This window comes from Zingiber officinale, chromosome 2A, assembly GCF_018446385.1.
Source record: "Zingiber officinale cultivar Zhangliang chromosome 2A, Zo_v1.1, whole genome shotgun sequence".
Taxonomy (NCBI): domain Eukaryota; kingdom Viridiplantae; phylum Streptophyta; class Magnoliopsida; order Zingiberales; family Zingiberaceae; genus Zingiber; species Zingiber officinale.
In genome coordinates, this window is record NC_055988.1 from 41,367,625 (window position 1) to 41,387,040 (window position 19,416).

The 19,416-nt window shown below is 35.1% G+C and overlaps 1 protein-coding gene across 4 annotated transcripts in view; it reads right to left on the reverse strand.

Moving 5' to 3' along the window:
• Positions 1-6,072: 6,072 nt before the first annotated feature.
• Positions 6,073-19,416, reverse strand: part of LOC122041056 — a 28,950-nt gene continuing 15,606 nt past the window's right edge. The window contains exons 7-13 of one of the 4 annotated variants that reach the window (XM_042600594.1): positions 12,939-13,176; positions 12,387-12,479; positions 12,173-12,318; positions 11,275-11,409; positions 11,021-11,109; positions 7,005-7,442; positions 6,073-6,212 (exon numbers count right to left, since the gene is read on the reverse strand). In XM_042600594.1, coding sequence (XP_042456528.1) covers positions 7,007-7,442; positions 11,021-11,109; positions 11,275-11,409; positions 12,173-12,318; positions 12,387-12,479; positions 12,939-13,176 — 1,137 coding nt within the window. In that variant the 3' untranslated portion in view covers positions 6,073-6,212; positions 7,005-7,006. Of the gene's footprint in view, positions 6,213-6,841; positions 7,443-11,020; positions 11,110-11,274; positions 11,410-12,172; positions 12,319-12,386; positions 12,480-12,938; positions 13,177-19,416 lie in introns of those variants that run through there. The other 3 variants (XM_042600596.1, XM_042600598.1, XM_042600595.1) reach the window with 3 other exon arrangements.

Consider the following 19,416-nt stretch of genomic DNA (forward strand, 5'->3'; position numbering starts at 1 on the left):
GAGAAAGTATCATGGATCGTTATATGAGTGTCATATACTTTCTCATGTGGCTATTAGTATGACTACTAGTCCTTAGACCTGAAGTCACCATAGATCCCTACATAAGGAGTTATGTACTTTGGTTTCGTCAAACGTCACCCATAACTGGGTGGACTATAAAGGCGATTACTGGGTATATAACAAATTATGCAGAGGGATGTGAGTGATGTAAATGTGATCTATCCCTCCTATATGACGGGAGAGACATCGGTATTCTTGATAGAGTGAGACCACGAAGTGCATGGTCATGCCCAAATGAGTCAATATAGGATATTGAGCTCATTTGATTTAGTGAGTCTACTTGGAGTTCAAGATTTAGATTGGTCAGAGGATGACACGGTCTATGCCTCACATTGACCAATCTAGATGTCTAGGATAGAAGGACACTTGTCATATATTGTGAGGAGTCACAATTAGTAGTCACAAGGTGATGTTGGATCTCAACATTCTTGTAACATTGGGTAGTAATGATGTGTTGCTAGATACCGCTCATTACTTATGCTCTTAAATGGGTTTAGGGCATTGCCAACGTTACAAGAACCTATAGGGTCACACACTAAGGAAAATTAGATGGAGATTAGGTTCATATGATGAACCAAGAGGATTAGATTCATTTGATGAATCAAATTGGATTAAGAGTAATCCTAATTGGGCTAACTTGAGTTGGACTCAAGTTGATTCATGTGTTCAATGAGTCTAATTTAGATTATGACTCATTGAATCAATTTAATTAAATGAATTAGATTCATTATATTAAATTGGCTTGAATTAAATGGTTGGATTAGATCAACCATGAGAGAGATTAAGTCAAGTTTGACTTGACTTGTGAGGAAGAGGAAGAGTCAAGTTTGACTTGACTTTATGCCACATCATATGTGACTTGGCATTAAGTGGCCAATGATGATGTGCCATCATCAAGGCACATGTGTGTGTCACCTCATAGAGGTTACATATTCCCTCTTTGATGGCCACTTAATGCATTAATGAGGGGAGTTACACAAATGATAGTGGTCGGCCACTTGATGGGAGGATGAGGAGTTTTTCATTTGGTGATTTTTGCATTCACTCCTTCCTTGAGTTCTTCTTGCTCTCTCCCTCTCCTCTTCTTGCCGTGGCCTATCAAGGTGCTAGCACACCTTTGTTTAGGTCTTCTCCACCTAAGTTGTCCATGTGGATACTTCTAGAGAACCGTACACTTGACGGTCTAGAGATCCGGCATTTTGGACGAGCGGGATTCGCGTAGGGCGCGCATCAAGGGTATATACATCTTAGCCTTTGTAGATTTAGTGTAAATCGAAGTTTTCTAACTCGTACTCGAAATTTTTCAAATTTTTCCTTTGCACGGATCCGGTGGCATGGGTGATTCGGGGTTTCCGCGACGCGAAAAGCGGTTTTCGCGGTCCGAAAAACCAAACATCGACGAAATCAACACAAATGTTGTGTATTTAAACAAAATCAGCATCAATATGGTGATGCCCTTAGACACCTCTAATGTAACTCAATCCAAGTCCTATAGATTTCTACATAGCTCCTTAGTCTCATCGAGATCTAAAATCTCAAATTCAAGGACTTCCTAGTCATGCACAGTTTGTTTTCAAAAATTAATGTTGGTGATGATCATTTGATGAAATCATTGTAACAAAAAATAATTACGTTCATCCCAAGTGCCCCTCACAACCTGTATCCAAGTTATGTAAAGGGAAATAAATCAAAGGGTCAACTTATAGCAAACCACCAAGTAACTAAGGAGTCGAAAGAGTTCTTTCCCAAAGGACATGTATGTACCCGTCGATAATTGATCCATGCCCTATTATAACAAATATATCATCCTTTAGCCAACTAAGTACCCCCATTGTAGGTGTTGTTTTAATGAAATAGGCACCAAGTAAGGTGATGATTCTTTCAATAAATCAACATTAATGTGGTGATGTTTCGATGAAATCAACACTAATGTAATGTTTTAACAAAATCAATACCAAGTGGTGAGACTTTAACCAAAAATAATACTAAAGTAATTTTTATTTTTAGTTATTTAATTTTTTTTATTTTTAGTTTGGTTTAATTTATTTCTTTTTAAAAAATTATTAACGTTCTTTTAATTTTAATTATTTTTATTTATACTTTAATATTTTAAATTTTTATTAAAATTATAAAACTTTTAAAAAATAGATAAATTTAGGAGATGATCATGAATAGGAGTACAAACGAATCGAGATAAGTTTTTCGAGCTGACTTAAAAAATATTCGATTCGTATTTAAAATTATTGAATTTGAACTGAACTTGAACATGTTCGAATATTTTTTTCAAGCAGACTCCGAACCTATACTATTTGGTCGATAGTTCACAAGTTACTCACGAGCCATACTCGAATCGAATTCTAATTATTTTAATATAATTTAAATTTAAATATATTTAAATTAAAGTTCGAATAATTCAAACCGAATTCAAATTTAAGTTATTTCGAATTATAATTTGAATATGCTCGAATCAAGGATTGAACAATTCGAATCGAACTTGAGCTCGAATTTTATTTTGAATCGAATTCGAACCAAAACTATTTATATTTTTGATATTCAAATCAAGTTTCAAATATCATATAATTTTTCAAGCTCAAATTTAAATATTAATATTACACCCCTAGGCATAGTCATAGTCATAAGTTTACTGATATAATTTTTAAAAAAAAAACATAAGATTTTTAGACTCATCAATCATATTTTTTATGAAACTCTTTAATAAAATAATTTATTTTTTATTTTTATTTGGTTCAATTCTATTCAATTTGGCTCAGAAAAACAAATAATTTAGGACCGAAAGGCAACAGTTTTATGAAAAATAAGTGCGTCTTTGAGAAATTAAATTATGCTGCACCCTTTTAGAATTACACAATTTTGAGGGTGTCCTTTGATAAATTCTCGTATAATATTAATAATATATATAGTAATTTATAATCTTTTATAATCTTAAATTATTTCTAATAAATTTTATGTATTAAATCAACATTTAAACTAATTTATAAGAAGAAATGGTTAGATAAGCTCGATAAAAAGTTTGTGCTCAATACAATTTTTTAAAATAAAATAAGCTTGATAAGTAAATAAATAAGTAGAAATGCCAGCCCATGGACTGGCCGATCCATAAAAAACGAGCGGAGCGAGCCATCCCACCTCCTGATTGCGAAATCGCTGATCCAATTCAATCCAAAACGGATTTGGCAGTCCAACCCACAAATCCAGTAAATATAATTTCAAGTTTAGCTTGGCGATGCGCAACACATGTGAATGCCTCTCTACATAGAGCTCAGATTCTCTGAATCATATTTTACGATCCAAAGGATGATCCCTAAATATATATTGATGGGGATGAATGGTCCCCACTTATTTTATAAGTGGAAATCATATATTCCATCAATATATATTTAGGGATCATCCTCTAGACTGTAAAAAATGATCTAGAGGATCTGTCCTCCTCTACATGGGAGGTGCCTCAAACTCATATATATATATATATATATATATATATATATATATATATATATATATATATATATTAAAGATATATATATACCTTATATTAAAGATGAGAAATTTCAAGTTTAGCGAGTAGATTAGGCAAGTTAACTACTAATTCATTAAATTTTCTATTTTAGTTTTGAGTGTTAGAATTTTTTTTCCCTTTTCAATCCGGGGGTGAGTTTGGCCATCCAATCTACAAATACATCAAAAAAAAAAAATATATATATATATATATATATATATATATATATGTGGGAGGCGACTCAAATCCGTATGTATATCTATATATATTAAAGATTGAAAATTTCAAGTTTAGCTTGATGACACGCATGCGTAATGCATGCGGACGCCTCTCTATGTGTATATATTTTTTCAAGTTTTAGCTTGTAGATTAGGCGAGGTACACCATAAATTCATTGAATTTTCTACTTTACTTTTGAGTGTTTGAATTTTTTTTTTCTTCTCAATCAACGGATCAACTCGCCTGGACATGCAACTCACACAGGCTAACCCTTTTAAGTCTATTTTTATATGAGTTGATAAAATTTCAACATAATTCATATAAATTATTTAACTAAACATACCAATCTAATGAACTCAATTTAAATTGACGGCTTTATAAATAAACTTGAACACAATTAAATTTGACTCGATTCATTTACACTTCTATTAATAATTACCATTAAATTTTGCCCTCACGGATTTAGTAAAGTGGAAATACACTCACAACAAATATCTAATAGGACCATAACTCAAATTCCAAAGGGACGATATTTAGAAGTCGGCATTACACTAGTTGCTCTGATTTTACCCACTCGGCGAACTTGAAGGAAAGCCATTTACCTAATATCAAAAAAAAAGTTACTGGGGTTTACTTTCAATAGATCCATCATCATTACTGAAGCAGTTAACCTTCAAAAGTCTATCTCATTGGATGCGCTTACAAGAACTGGATTCAAATGGCTGGACATGCAAAGACGGATTATTGCAAAAGCAAATTCTTTCTAACGTTTGATGCTGCATTGGAGATGGACCCATCAATTTTTTAATTGTAGTATTGTTCTGACGGGTTGGAATTACATCAGAAGCAAACTTAATCCTGCATACGATCCCTTCTCTATGGCAGCTTGTAGAAATTGGTGTCAGATAGCTTCACCACAAGCATCTAGGTGTGGAAATACCATGTTTTGAGCGTGGCTCTTTATTATCTGAAGAGCAAGATGTGGTAAAATTTTCACAGACGAAAGCTGGGATTCAGAAAAGCTCCTCGCAGCCTTGAAGGGAACATTCTATTCCTTGAGTTGCAGAGCCAAACCTAATGATAAAATTCCTACCAGACATTCTCTCTTTTTGAATAATCTAGACATCTAACTCTTCGTACTGACTAATTCTGAATGTGACCGGTCTAACCCTATAAAAATTTTCCACTGGTTACCAAAATAAATCAGAAAACTTTCGTGGAGGCTTATTTCGAACTGACTAATTCTGAAGATGATCGATTTAACCCTATAAAAATTTTTCATCGATTTTCAGAATAAATCAGAAAACTCTCGTAGAGGCTCATTTCGAACTGACTAATTCTGAAGGTGACCGGTCTAGCCCTATAAAAATTTTTCACCGGTTATCAGAATAAATCAGAAACTCTCATGAAGGCTCATCTAAACGGCCAACATTCTTAGGATTATCGTCCCACGGGAAGAAATTTTTTACAGTGTGTCACAACTATGATTCGACCCTTAAATATCAGATTAACTATTGAAGAGTCTACTCGCAGCATCATTACTCTGGGTAGACATTTTCTATCTTAGTTTGTAGATATATCTGTTGATAGGGCAGTACCCTATTCTTTGTAAATATTTTAATCCCTTATTTCTGATACTCTAGTCAGAGAATTTGCCTGCTGCTATGTGGTATTCCTTTATGAATTGAGTTGCATAAATGCACCGTGATTCACTCTATGCTTTCAATTTTCAAAAATGTATATCATGGCAATGTGTGTGATCCAAAACTGAAGAGATGGTGTATTGGAAATAGTGATTTGATTGTTGACTAAGAGAAGACTTATTACTCTACAAAGAAACTTCCTTTTGATCCTGCGCACATGAAGACGAGCAAACACAACGTCAGTGCCTAGAAATCAGGAGGGGGTACCTGGCGAAAGCCCTCCAACATTCAAGTCAGTACAATTCCGTATGGGTAAATGAAGAACAATAAAGAACGTGAGCACGAGAGCAAGCTTGAGATGTTCAGAGAATGTACCTCGCCAACGGAGGAGACCTCCCTTGCTATACGACCTCTCATAACCTCCATAATCATGAGGTGGCAAAGAATGTCAGAGGTTGTTAGGTAAAGGAAAGTGTACAACCTGTGCAATAATTATCCAAGGAATTTTCCCTTACCCACATGTGTACCTCTTTTATTGTTTATACTTATGTCATTGATAAGGCGATTAAAGGAATATGTTGTTATAAGCGGTCGGCTATAGAGAACATGATAACATCTTAAGAAGGTTCCAGAAAAACATTCTCTTACATGTGGTTGTTATTCTGACAGGTTGTAGAATTCTCTGCTCATTTTGTTGGCTGAGTATATTCTGATCGGCTTATAAGGCCGGTCGTCTTTATGTCTGTCCTCGCATTAAGCTGCTCAGTTATGTACTGCATAGTATTAACGATTCATTCAGAAATAATATGATACATTAGGCATGCTAGAAATCCGTTCAAGAAGCCATATGATAAACTGTGCATGCTGGAAATCCGTTTGGAAATTAATATGAAGTTAAGTGCTTTAGGCCCGCCCGACCTTTTGTCTGACCAGGCATACATAGAGAGATTTATGAGAATCGGGGAGGTCGACTCTTATTCTGACCAGATCTATGGCTGGTCGATTGTGAGATGAGCCGGACATCCCTAAAGCTCAGTCAGCTATTGAATGACCGAGCATGCTACCTTCCTAGCTCAAGAGTAAAGCACTAAAGTCCCCATGTTCGACCGGCATAAGGGCCGATCGACATAAGGGTCAGTTGTCCCTATTCCGAACGACTTATAATCCAGTTGGGTTGGTCCTAAAAGCCTTAACGATGGGCGAATATCAAAGCCAGGTGGAGGATGTTCTCTTCCATTGACTTTGATCGTCACATCAACTTGATTTTGACCGTCACGTCATCTTCTGGGTCTACTTATTACATCCCGTATCAGTGTACAATATTACTCATTACTGAAGCATGAATGCAACTGTAATCACCTTCATCAGAAAAAGAAGGTAGGAAGGCAGTCAAAAGAAACAGTTGAAAATAGAACTCCTTGAAGGCATCATTATCAAGACTGATTTGTGTATCAAATTTCAAGATGGAATTATTAAAAGAAATGATTTTGTAAGTAGAAGATGAATGTATGATCCATTAGCATTTGCAAACATGGATATCTTGCAACTCTAAGAATGAGGCTTACCTTCATCTTTGCTTCCTCTTCAGCTTCTGAAAGTTAGGTTTCAGTGGTTGACTTAAACTCGATTGAAGTGGAATCAGTGATTTTTTTATCAGCTCATTGAAGTTCTTTGTGTTGGAAGGGAAGTTTACTCTGAAAAATTGTTGCTTTGGAGCTTCCAGTCTCTCCAGGATTCTTGATGTTTTCTCATCTGAAAACTTATCCTGTGATCCTGGATTTGAGGATTTGATCTTTGGTTTGGAGCTACTAGGAGCTGAATAGCAACTGTCCAGATGATCAACAATGAGAAGTTTCTCCCATTCATCTGCTATGGTACAATTGTTCTCTGTGTTCTGGATGGCATGCATTTGTCCATCAGACATTTGGGTCAGTGGCCGCTGTTGCTGTTCATTGAGGCTATTGCGTTCAACGATGTTTGGAATAGAGTGCGAAGAAATTGACCTGGAAAACAAATTTTAATACTATCATAATATTGTGTTTGAACTGCTATTTTATTCAAGTCAAAATTTGCTTTAATTATACAAATTTGATAAATTTTATAAAATGCTTCTAGATTGACCAAATTATCAATTTGTTGCAAGACCATCAAAGCCTTCGTTTTACTTTTTCTCCTATTCCACAAGTTAATTTTTTCTATAACAACTAACACCGCATATCTACAAGGCAAGTAAATAAAGACATAAAAATTAGAAAAACGAATTTAAAAAGATTACAAAATTATAATCAAAATAAAAAGAAATATTTGTCCAACATACCATGTGAGAACCATTAGAAATGGCAACAAGGCCGCTTACAATCCGGCCGGGTTCAAGCCATGTCAGGCCTGATCTACGGGTCAAGCTAAGTGGAGGTGACTCAATCATCAGTACGTTTAAAATACGAGAAAAAAACTTATATATTATTTTAATGCTTCACTTATTTTTTGATTTTTTTTTTTATTTATTTGTTATTTTATTAAAAGAATCAAGCCTAAACTTGGGCCTACCTAGGCATGGGCCAAGTAGGCCTGTGCTCAAGACACAAGTGGCATGGGCCTTATCGTGCATGACCAATGATGGTTCATGTCTATAGCGACCCAACATATGTAAACAACTTGACTAGACCTGAGTCGTGTGTGACCCAATTGTGTCATTTGTCACCTGTAATAACCACAAGACAATCCTAATGTATTAACTATAATTGATTTTATGAAATTTGATCTGGGACCAAAAGGAATCCTCACAATTTGAAGAAAAAATTGGTGTTACTCACAGACTAAGGTTGCATTTGATAAGCATAAATAAAGTAAAATAAAATAAAAACAAAGTGAGATTAAGAATAGAATGGAATAAAAAAAGGAATAATTCATTTCAACTCTTTGTTTGATTATAATAATAGAAATGGTACAACTAGTAAAATAATTCAATTTATGCCCAATCATTCATTCAACTCTTTCGATCAATTAGACTTATATGGTTAATCTTGTCTATTTAGCATTGTCTAATCTACTTCATCCTTTCAACGCATCCGGTTTGGTCAATCCACACAATATGCTTTGCTTGGTTGTATATTGAGGCATCTAATTCATTCAATTCACCTAGCCTATTTGACCCATTTAGCTTGATCTACTTGATTAGCATGTCCTATCTGTCTACTTGGCTCAGTTGGCCCCAACTAGTTCTCTTGGCCAACCCAACCTAGTGGGTTTACCTAATCCACATAATTGGCTCAACTTGTAGGGAAGTAGGACGTTAAACACGCGAAAATACAGCGGAAGCATCTAGTTCCTCTCCAGAAGATTCATGCGAAAGGAAACCATATACTAAGTTTCTACATGAAGTAGGGAGTTATACCTTTAGTACATGCACACGATCTCCCGACAGCTAGGATCTCAGCACGATCATGCGTCCCTGCCTCTAACGGTATCCACACGAACAAGCCTTCGTTTGTCTCACAAACTCACAAAGTGGAGAAGACAACCACCTAAGGTTGTGCTAGTGACCAAGATAGGAGGTTTCGGCCAAGAGAGGGAAGAAGGTGAAAAAAGAAGACTAAAAGTTCTTCATCTAATGAAAATTTTATCCATAAATCATATTTATATCCATCTCATGAATACCAAATGGTTTTGTCCTTGGTCTTCCAATCCAATGGTTCAAAATTGATCGTTCATCTTCCTAGTTGAATTCAAGTTCACTCAATGAGTCTAACTCATTGAACCATCACCCAATGAGTCTAACTCATTGAACCATATCAATCCAAATTGGCTCCATGAATATCAATCCAAATTGACTCCATAAATCTAATTTGAATTAGACTCAATCCAATAATTAGATCCAATTGAATCTAACTCAATGAATCTAATTCGGATTACATTTAATCCAATGATCCATCATATGAACTTATCTCCAAATCAACTTGTTCTTTGTGTGTGACCCAATAGGTTCTCGTAACGTTGGCAATGTATCCAAATCAACATTTAGATACATCAGCAATGAGTGGCATCTAGCAAGGCATCATTGCTACCCAAGTGACAAGAATGTCGAGATCTGACTTAACCTTTCCGTAGTTATTATCTTATATGACTTGATCCTTCTATCCTTGATATCTAGATTGATCAATGAGACATAGACTGTGTCATCCTCTTATCAATCTTTGTGTTTCTTGATCTCTAAGTAGACACACTAAAATAAATAAGCTCAATATCACATATTGACTCATTTGAGCATGGTCATGCATTCTTGTATCCTACTAATGAAGGGGCCCACAGATATCGCTTCCGTCATATGGAAGGGATAGATCTCATTTACATCACTCACATCCCTCCGCATAACTCATTACATACCCAGTTATCAACTTTATAGTCCACCCTGTTACAGGTGACGTTTGCCGATACCAAAGTATACAACGCCTTATGTAGAGAACCGTAGTGATTTCAGGTATAAGGACTATTCATACCAATAGTCACAGAGAATGTTTATGAGACTCATATAACGATCCATGAAATATTCTCATGGCAGGTCATTCAATATATATTCTCTAATATATACTCATGTGTCAACCTGATATCTCATATCCATGATTTGTGAGATTAAATCATCTGTTAACCTACATGCTAATCTCAATGCATTAATATTATCCTTGCATATTAATATTTGACTAGGAATAGTTAAGAATAGTGTTCTATGTATATCTACAATATCTCACTATCAATTCAACCAATTGATATGTTATAGATTAGAACCTCCTACTCTATGACATTATTATACTTATTCATTCGACACTGAATTGAAGTAAATATAATAACCAATTTTGCCTTTATTAATAATGAAATATGATACAAAAGGAGCTCTTTACGATTATCTCATAATTGGTACTAGGGTTAATACTAACACAACTCACATATCCCGATTGACCTGTCAGATCCACTCAATTGGCCTAGCTCACTTAGCTTAGTTGGCTTGCTCAATCTGCTCAGCCAGTCAAATTCATTTGATTTGCTCGACCCATATAGCCTAACCAACCCGACTAGATCTTTTTGTGTTAGGTCAACTTGGCCTAATTACAATCCTACATCCTACCCTATTAACTCTTTTATTTGTCTTAATTTTAATTTCACAATGATAATTTATCAATAATTATAATATCTAATAGAGGTGGAAATAAATCTTTCCCTTTAAAGTAGGGGATAGATTGTGTGAAATGAGATATTCTTTGTAATGCTTAAATTGTCCTCCAAACATTAGAATGAAATTTTAGAGGGAATTGAACACATCAATTCCTCTCCACTCCATTCATTATAAAAGGGGCATTATTTAAAAAAAAAATGCCAAGATAAAGTGGAACTTCCCAATGTACGTAATATAATGGTAAATTGACATTAGTAAAGGACTAAGGGAACAATTATATAGATATGTCGAGTATATGGCAAAGTAAAACATCCCCCAAGTAAATAATATCTAAAGATAAACACAATTACATCTCCTAGTGTTGGACATGTTTTGATTGGAATCAAAAGTATGACTAGGAAATAAGGAATTTACCCAAATTGCAAGCTCTCGTTAATTAGCCAGTTAAGCTTAGCATGGAAACCTCTTTCATGTTGGAGAGGGTTGTACTCTCTTAGTTCAATCTGAAGAAGGAAACACATCCAAGATATTAACAAGAAAGAATATGATCCAAAAGAGGAAAACACATCCCTACAATTCATAATTGTCACTCAAGATACATATATCATCTCTGTAAAGATTGTTAAACAAGAAGTAGAATGATTATCTTGGTAGAAGCAATTGTTTACCTTTTCCAAAGAGGTCCTAACAGAATTTACCAAGTCCTCTGGTATGGATACATCACTGGCTTGAGTTGTATTAGGAATGGGCAGAGCTTCCTCAGATGAAGCAAGCCTCTGTGGATTGCATGAACTTTTGACGCACTAGTATAAAAATTGTTGAGTAGTAAACATTGTAACAAGAATCACTTGATTGTTTAAGCTACTAAATCCTAGCACTATGAATTAATATTTGATTTTGTTTTTATCTGTTGTAGTGAAGAGAAAATACCAATAGTCTGCTCGCATATTATGTAGTATATATATGATTGAAGACAGTTTTAATTTCCAAGAACTTAAGCATAACTTCCAAGATTATTTATTAACTCGTAATTTATGATCACTTATATAATATTACTTTTCTTTTATAGGTATTGAAGTTAATTGGTTAATCACTCATCATGAAGGCCCAGTTTAGAAAAGAACCATTTAATATATCTATATTCATTGTCATTTTATGTGTGTGGATGGGTATATTTCTCTTGGTCAGCTCAAATCCAATTAATATATTTATATTCATTCTCCCTTTATGATTCCCCCTTTGTGTGTGGATGAGTATATTTCCCTTAGTTAGCTTAAGTTCAATATATGAATTGATAAGATAATTTCTCTTTTGACATGTGCATGATATAAAACATGGAGCTCCTGATTTTAACATATGTTGAAGTTGATTGGCTAACTACTAAGCTCAACATGTTAAAAATTGACTAATTAATAAAATGAAATAGCATACAAGTTCATAATGAGCTTGGAGCATCCAAACTTCAACATTAGACATGTCAAGTTTTCCTACTATCTGTTGATCATCAGATAAGCCGATGAGCTAGCTAATTGCAAAAGAAAATGAGCAATTAGAGCTGAAATTTACCCTTAAAAGCATTGGACCTCCATCTGAAGGTTGAAGAATATAATAGCAAAGAAAGGTACCGTCTAGCATAGTCTCTGTATTGCAAGTTGAAGTGCAAACAAGGCCCTGGTCTAGTAGAAAAAGAGTTCTACAAAGCCCGTGGAAAACTGTAACATATACAGAGTTAAATGACAATTTGCTCACAAGCAAGAACACTCAAAACAAGCACACTCACTCAAAGCGTTCAGATCTGCATTATCAGATTCATCTGAAGATTCAGTTTCATGACAAGATGGAGTTACGTAAAGGGAGTTACCCATCATCAGACCTGTTAAACAATAATGATAAAGATCCATCTAGGAAATTGAAGTAAGCTCAATGGAAAAATTATGGCTGACTAGAATATCTTATTCCTTATTTTTAAAAAGTTGCATATTGAAATACTTAATAAACATATAAGCAAAAGTTTCATTTCCACATGCATTAAATAATTTAACAATTGAATCAAGAAGTGAAGTTTGACATTGTTTGAACGGGATAAGTGTATCAAAATACCATCTAGTTCATTGCATATCTTAATCGTAGATTACAACACCTTATATCCAGATTCCTAATCCTATTCATAGATCAGAAGCAAACTATTGCATTAAGCAGAGAGAAGTGAGACAGTGTTTGAATTATATAACAAATGCAATGTAAATAGACAATAGTTTGCTGCATGTTTAATCTAATTAACAATACCAATTGTCATTAGGCATGTCCAAATTTCATAGACTGGAGGGGTTACCTTCATTTAATGAGGCTAAGTTGGTGCGTTCAATAACCCTGAAAGTTAGAAGTGTAGAGACACTTTGTGGAACCGGACAACCTTCAAAGGATGGCAGAAAAAGAACTGTTTGTTCACCAATTCTTGCAACATTGTCAATCAGATCAGACGCCCCTAACACCTGATGGTTCAGTGGACAAAAATAATTTGTCTTACTGTCAATGACAGTGTCAATAGGATAACCATGACACCTGCATGTCTGTCTCAACAAATTTGATGACAGAATGGTAAAGTTTGTAAGTGAAATATAAAATACTGAGAGTTCAGTAAAAAAAATATTTTGATTTTATGGAACAAGTGGGCATATGAGCTTAAAAACAAAATATATAAAGATTCTAAATAGGATTGGAGTAACAAACAGTCAGTCAAGTGCTCTGGAGTATAAATTAACTATTTTATGGTTTTGTACTCGAGGAACCAAGTGTGTGATAAGATCATCTTCAAAGTACATATACCATTATATCAACCTAGAGTTGAGACAAAGGACTAAAAAGTAGGTTGTTGAATCAGAACAGAGTGAAAATATAAGCAATGATGAAAAACCATATCCATTTTCACAAGATAACTAAAACCAAACCCACATATCACTTAATAACTTCATTAGTATAAACACTGAATTGTAAAGAAATAGGTTATCAAACTAAGTTTGTGAAGATGTTAGTTTTTTTAGCAGAGAAATATAGTGATTATTAGTGCATATTGAATAAAATAGAAACTAACCTACATGCTTGGTAGTTGGTAGGTTCATCATCATCACAAGCCATATACGCCTAATAACTTGGGACTAACCACATGAATCTTATTGTTTCATTGAGCTCTATAAAAATCTACATGAATTAGTAATAGTCAAGTCAATTAAATTATTTTTCACTTCATTAACTATGTTTTCTTTAGTCTCCTTCTACCCCTTACACCTAGAGGACTAAATGGGTCATGCCCAAGTGGGGGAGTGGACTTGAAACAACCAGACACACACAGGTTAGTACCCCACTGACCCAGCATTGGCCTAGGTACGATCTCTATCGAGTCCATAAGCTAGTATCAAATTTAATAATAAAAAATATTTATATATAAAATAAGTACTTAATGAAAAATAAGAATATAAAAAATTAACATGGTAAATGAATACTTACTAAATATTTTTGAAAAAAAAAAATTGTGTTGAGAATGACCAATAGGCTAAGAAACCCATGCTTGGCAACCATAAACTTTTGGTTTAGGCCATTCATGATCAAGTCTCTAGTTAGACCTTTCCTTCTAATAAATCCAACCCTTCTAATTATAAAATCCATTTGTTGTCTTTGAGCAAGTCACCATGTCTATATATCATTTATTCAAATTGCACCTAACTATTTTGGTATAGTAGTATTTTTTTTCATTTTTTCTTTTCTAATAGTTTCATACGTTAATGTTAGTATTTCATGTCTGTTATATAAACATTTTGCATTGCTTTATAACAATCCAACATGTTGGATCATGAATAGCCCGCCAAAGGGGATGAATAGACGAGCAAAAGTATAAACAATAAATGCATTGCTAACAAGACTATTTTACATTGTTCTGAGATCCTCTCCTACTCTAAAGCCTATGGCATATTCAGTATGTCACCAAAAAGAATTGTACTAATCCATCCCTTACCATAAGGAAATAATGTACACCTCTACAAATCATGGTTTATAACCTCTAACACCTTAGCCTAGGTGACAATTTTACAAGTGGTCCTCCAGCTTGACCCTTATTGGGATTTCTGTCAACAAATAAACCTCACCTCTCGGAGATGAGAACAAAAGCAAGAAATTCATAAATTTTCAAAAGCTTGAAATGTTAAAGCCTTCAACCTTGGTCCAAGCTTTTGGATTTCTTAGGCCATTTATTGTTTGATAAAAACGAAAAAAAATAGATGCTATAATATGTTTTTAAAGTGTCAAAAAGCTCTCCAAGAACCTATATATCTTTGGTAATGTTTACTTTCGATCGAAAATATTATTAGTCAATTGACCCTACATAATTTGAGCATTGAAGATTGACAATACCATAACCAGTTGATAGAATAATGTTCGCTATTAATTTAACATCATCTAGTCAATTGACAAGGTCATTCAATTAACTAACCAAGGTCATCTAGTTGAATGCCCTTGAACAAAAATAGTTTATTCATCAAAACCCATATTTCAATTAACCAAAATTTTCTGGTCAACTAAACATAATATTGAGGCGACCAAACATATTTGTTTTGTCCACCCAAGCTGGCTTTAATCTAGTTTAAGGGTAAATTGAGGTTTTATCTCAGTTTGTTTAATACTGATACCATGGTTTAAAATCTCAAGTCGTGCCGAGGTATCAGTCCGAACTAGAATGATATGGTTTCGGTATCGTATCGTGCCAACATAGTTTAGGTATTTTTTAAATATAAAATATATTAACTAAAAAAAATAATCTAAATATTTAAAGATAAAATAATAATAATAATAATATAATATAATATTTTTTAAAAAATATAAATATATATATTAAATTAATGGGATAATTTTATTAGGATTTAATTAAGTCTATTTAAATTATCTCAATCATAGCTAGGAGTTAATTGAAACTATTAACATAAGTCATTTAATTAAATTAAAACCTTCCCAGTCCCCACCCGGAGGAGTGCCCAATGACGTTTCTCCCACCATGATGTTCCTGCCCATAAGGCGCATCCGAGCACGTCGTCGGGCCCACGTGACTCCTTCGAATGCGTCACCGAGTCGAATTGACGCCTCCTGTGTCGGTCCATGAAAGGAACGAAATTTTTCACCCGTATCGGGCAAAACAAAATGAAATTTTAATCCATAACTCAAACACCTAAAAACTAATGTCAATTAAGGTATACTCCTCAAAAAAAAAACTAAGGTTCTCCTTAGTTATTCCACCAACAATGGTTTCAACATTTCTATCAATTAGGAAAATCTAATTTTGGATTCATAAGGTCTAAAATCCAACCTTGAATTTTAGCCTCCCTTCAATGTCTTTATTTTCTATCTTCAACACTTCTCCCCTTAGTTTGCATTGGCAAGCTCCTTTTGAATACTTAAGTATGAGGGAAATAAGATAAGGGTAAACAACATAAACAAACAAGTTTCAATTGAGTCTAAAATTTCATAGTGCTTCTGCACTGTGCTTGTCAATTGATCCAATTCTAATTGACTACCCCTAGCTGAGTCAATTGAATAGCGTTGATTCAATCGATTGTTGCCTTAAACTAAAATAATTTTCTATGAAAATACACTTTATTTTCACGGAATAGCACAGAGTTAGAAACCTAGCTTTCAATGTTTCAAGCTCAAGCTTTATATCAAGGTCATCAATGGTAACTTGTATGAACAAATAGACACTACCAAAGTTTTTTAAAAACTATTTTAAAATGGTGTTTTTAACCAATTTCTAGTCATCATCCTTGGACTATATACACATCACTTGTACATAAGTTTTCCCCATGACTGGTCAATACATGATTAAGTGTATTGATGTGGTTAGTTCATCTAAATACACAACGTTCTTTGAACTTAATTCATCATCTTAATATCTAACTTATATATGTGTGTCTCAATACACAATACAAGGTAACCTAGGCTTCTTGTGAGAGGTAATCAAGGTTCTTCCTTAAACTAGTGTGATCGTGCATCTCTACCTATGGCCATCCCAATTGACACTCCAACCAATGATATCAATTGATATCATCATCCTTAAGAGCAAGAACAAAATAATACATTTAACTTATAAATAATCATGGATGATAATCATAGAAGTCAAAGCATAGAATAATCTTACCATGTGTCAATTTCACTATAATATGAATTAAAAACAAATTTGCAAAAACAAAAACAAGCTTAATCCTACTATACATCAATTTCTATTAATGTGTCAAATACCAAATTTTACAAAGCATTGATTCCTACAAATGCTCTAAAACTTCAAATTTTGGTACAATTTATTTAATTCAAAAATTAAAGATTTTCTTCAAGCATTTCGGACATAAGCTAACTTTCTAGCTTCTTATCCATCCAAATGCATGAAACTATCCCTAAGGCTAAATGTCCCAATTCATTTCTTCACTAAGTAGACTCTTGCCATATCCAATTGGTTGTTATCCAAGTTTAGTCGACTATTCTCCAAACACAATTAATTTTGTGTGAACTTTAATCCTAAAGTCCTAGTTTTGTTTTGCTTTCATTGTGTTTCCAAGTCCAAACTGAGATGTACCCACATTCTATACAATTTGAATCTATTTCAATGATTTTAAGCATACTTAAATGTTCCTTACATGAAACTGATCCCCTATTGTACCAATTTCATTAGATAAGCTCCCTACTCATCCTCACGTGCCAATTTTCTCAAATTGTGATATCAAAACTGATAGGATCGAGTAGCGCGATAGAGGAGAGGGGGGGGGGGGGGGGGGGGATGAATATCGCTTCTTTTTAAAATTATTCTTTTCTTTTTAAGTCAGAATCGTGCAGCGAAAAATAAGAAAGGAGACACAATCGTTTACTTCGTTCGGAGCCTAGCTCGAATCCTACTCGAAGGCCCGCGGTCCTTGACCGCACCGATGGGCAAAACACTATAATCCTTCTTTTCGAACTCCTCGGAAAGAAGTGAATCATACAAGTACAGATATGTAAGATAGTAACACTTTTACTATCTTACAGAATTAAAGTGCAGTACAAAAATAAAGCTATACCGACAATTGCATAATTTAAGTCGTAGCTCGGTCGGCAATCGGATGAAGTCGCTTGCAAATTTGATGAAGACTTGTAGCGTGGACAGATTGCAAACGAGCACAAGAGTTAATCAAAAAAGTTATTTTCGCCTCTGTCTTCGAGCCTGGTTTTATAGGAGTACTGAGGGTTCGGTCGACCGATCCCCTATTCGGTTGACCGAACCAGCTTCGATCACCTCCAGCTGGCAATCTGACGCTGGCTCGTAATTGTGCTTTAACTGGCCTTCAATGGTTCGGTCGACCGAACCCTTTTATCAGTCGACCGAACAAGGTTTTTCCTTGTTCGCTGAAATCTGCCGAGATCACCCTTTAATGCTGATTAAATGCTGATTGGATCGGTCGATCGATCCTCTTGTTCGGTCGACCGATCAGCCCTTCTTTCCTTTGCTTGCTGATTCGGTGCTGATGAACTGGCTTGCTGAGTCACATGGTTCGGTCGACCGATCTTACTTTTGACCGGACTGAACTCTGCTTTGCCTCATCTGAACTGATCTCTGGTCTGATCCTGGTTCGGTCGACCGATCCACCAGACACTGCAAAGCAGTGTTAGAACAAAACACCCTACAACACGGATGTTAGCATAACGGATAATAATCGTGAGTAATAAAAGAACAGAATTCTTGATATCAACGAAACCTTCGGTTTCTTGATTGGATCGGCGACCTAAGGTTGTTCCCTCCGGGAACCCGACCTCACTGTCGCTCCTCCAATTTGCTTACCTCAACCTACCTGCCAAACTTTGATCCTCCAGATCAAGTTTGGACTTCTCACTCAGCCTTGATCGGCTCCCCAGGACTTTTCCTTTGATCTTCGGTCCTTCAGACCTCTCGATCACACTGCCAAGCTTCGTCTCCCCTCGACCTTCTTGGACTTTCACCTGGGTTCCACGATCTGCTAAGATTTCTCCTGCCTAGCCTCCAACTAGGTCTTTCCCGGTTGAGTAAACATTCTGCACACTCAGTAAACTTGTTAGATCACAACAAGACTTAACTTGAACCTTTGACAACATCAAAACTTAGGTTTGATTCTGGTGCAGCTTGCACCAACAATCTCCCCCTTTTTGATGTTTGGCAACCACGGTTCAAAGTTAAGTTAATAATATGCAAAAAGTAAACAAGCAATTTCAATTCTTATTTCTCCCCCTGAAATAAACCTCTCCCCCTGAATACACTATCTCTCCCCCTTTGACACACATCAAAAATAGGGGAAGACAGAACAAACAAAAATTTAGAACCAATTGATAGGATCGAGTAGCGCGATAGAGGGGGGGTGAATATCGCTTCTTTTTAAAACTATTCTTTTCTTTTTAAGTCAGAATCGTGCAGCGGAAAATAAGAAAGGAGACACAATCGGTTACTTCGTTCGGAGCCTAGCTCGACTCCTACTCGAAGGCCCGCGGTCCTTGACCGCACCGATGGGCAAAACACTATAATCCTTCTTTCCGAACTCCTCGGAAAGAAGTGAATCGTACAAGTACAGATATGTAAGATAGTAACACTTCTACTATCTTACAGAATTAAAGTGCAGTACAAAAATAAAGCTATACCGACAATTGCAGAATTTAAGTCGTAGCTCGGTCGGCAATCGGATGAAGTCGCTTGCAAATTTGATGAAGACTTGTAGCGTGGACAGATTGCAAACGAGCACAAGAGTTGATCAGAAAAGTTATTTTCGCCTCTGTCT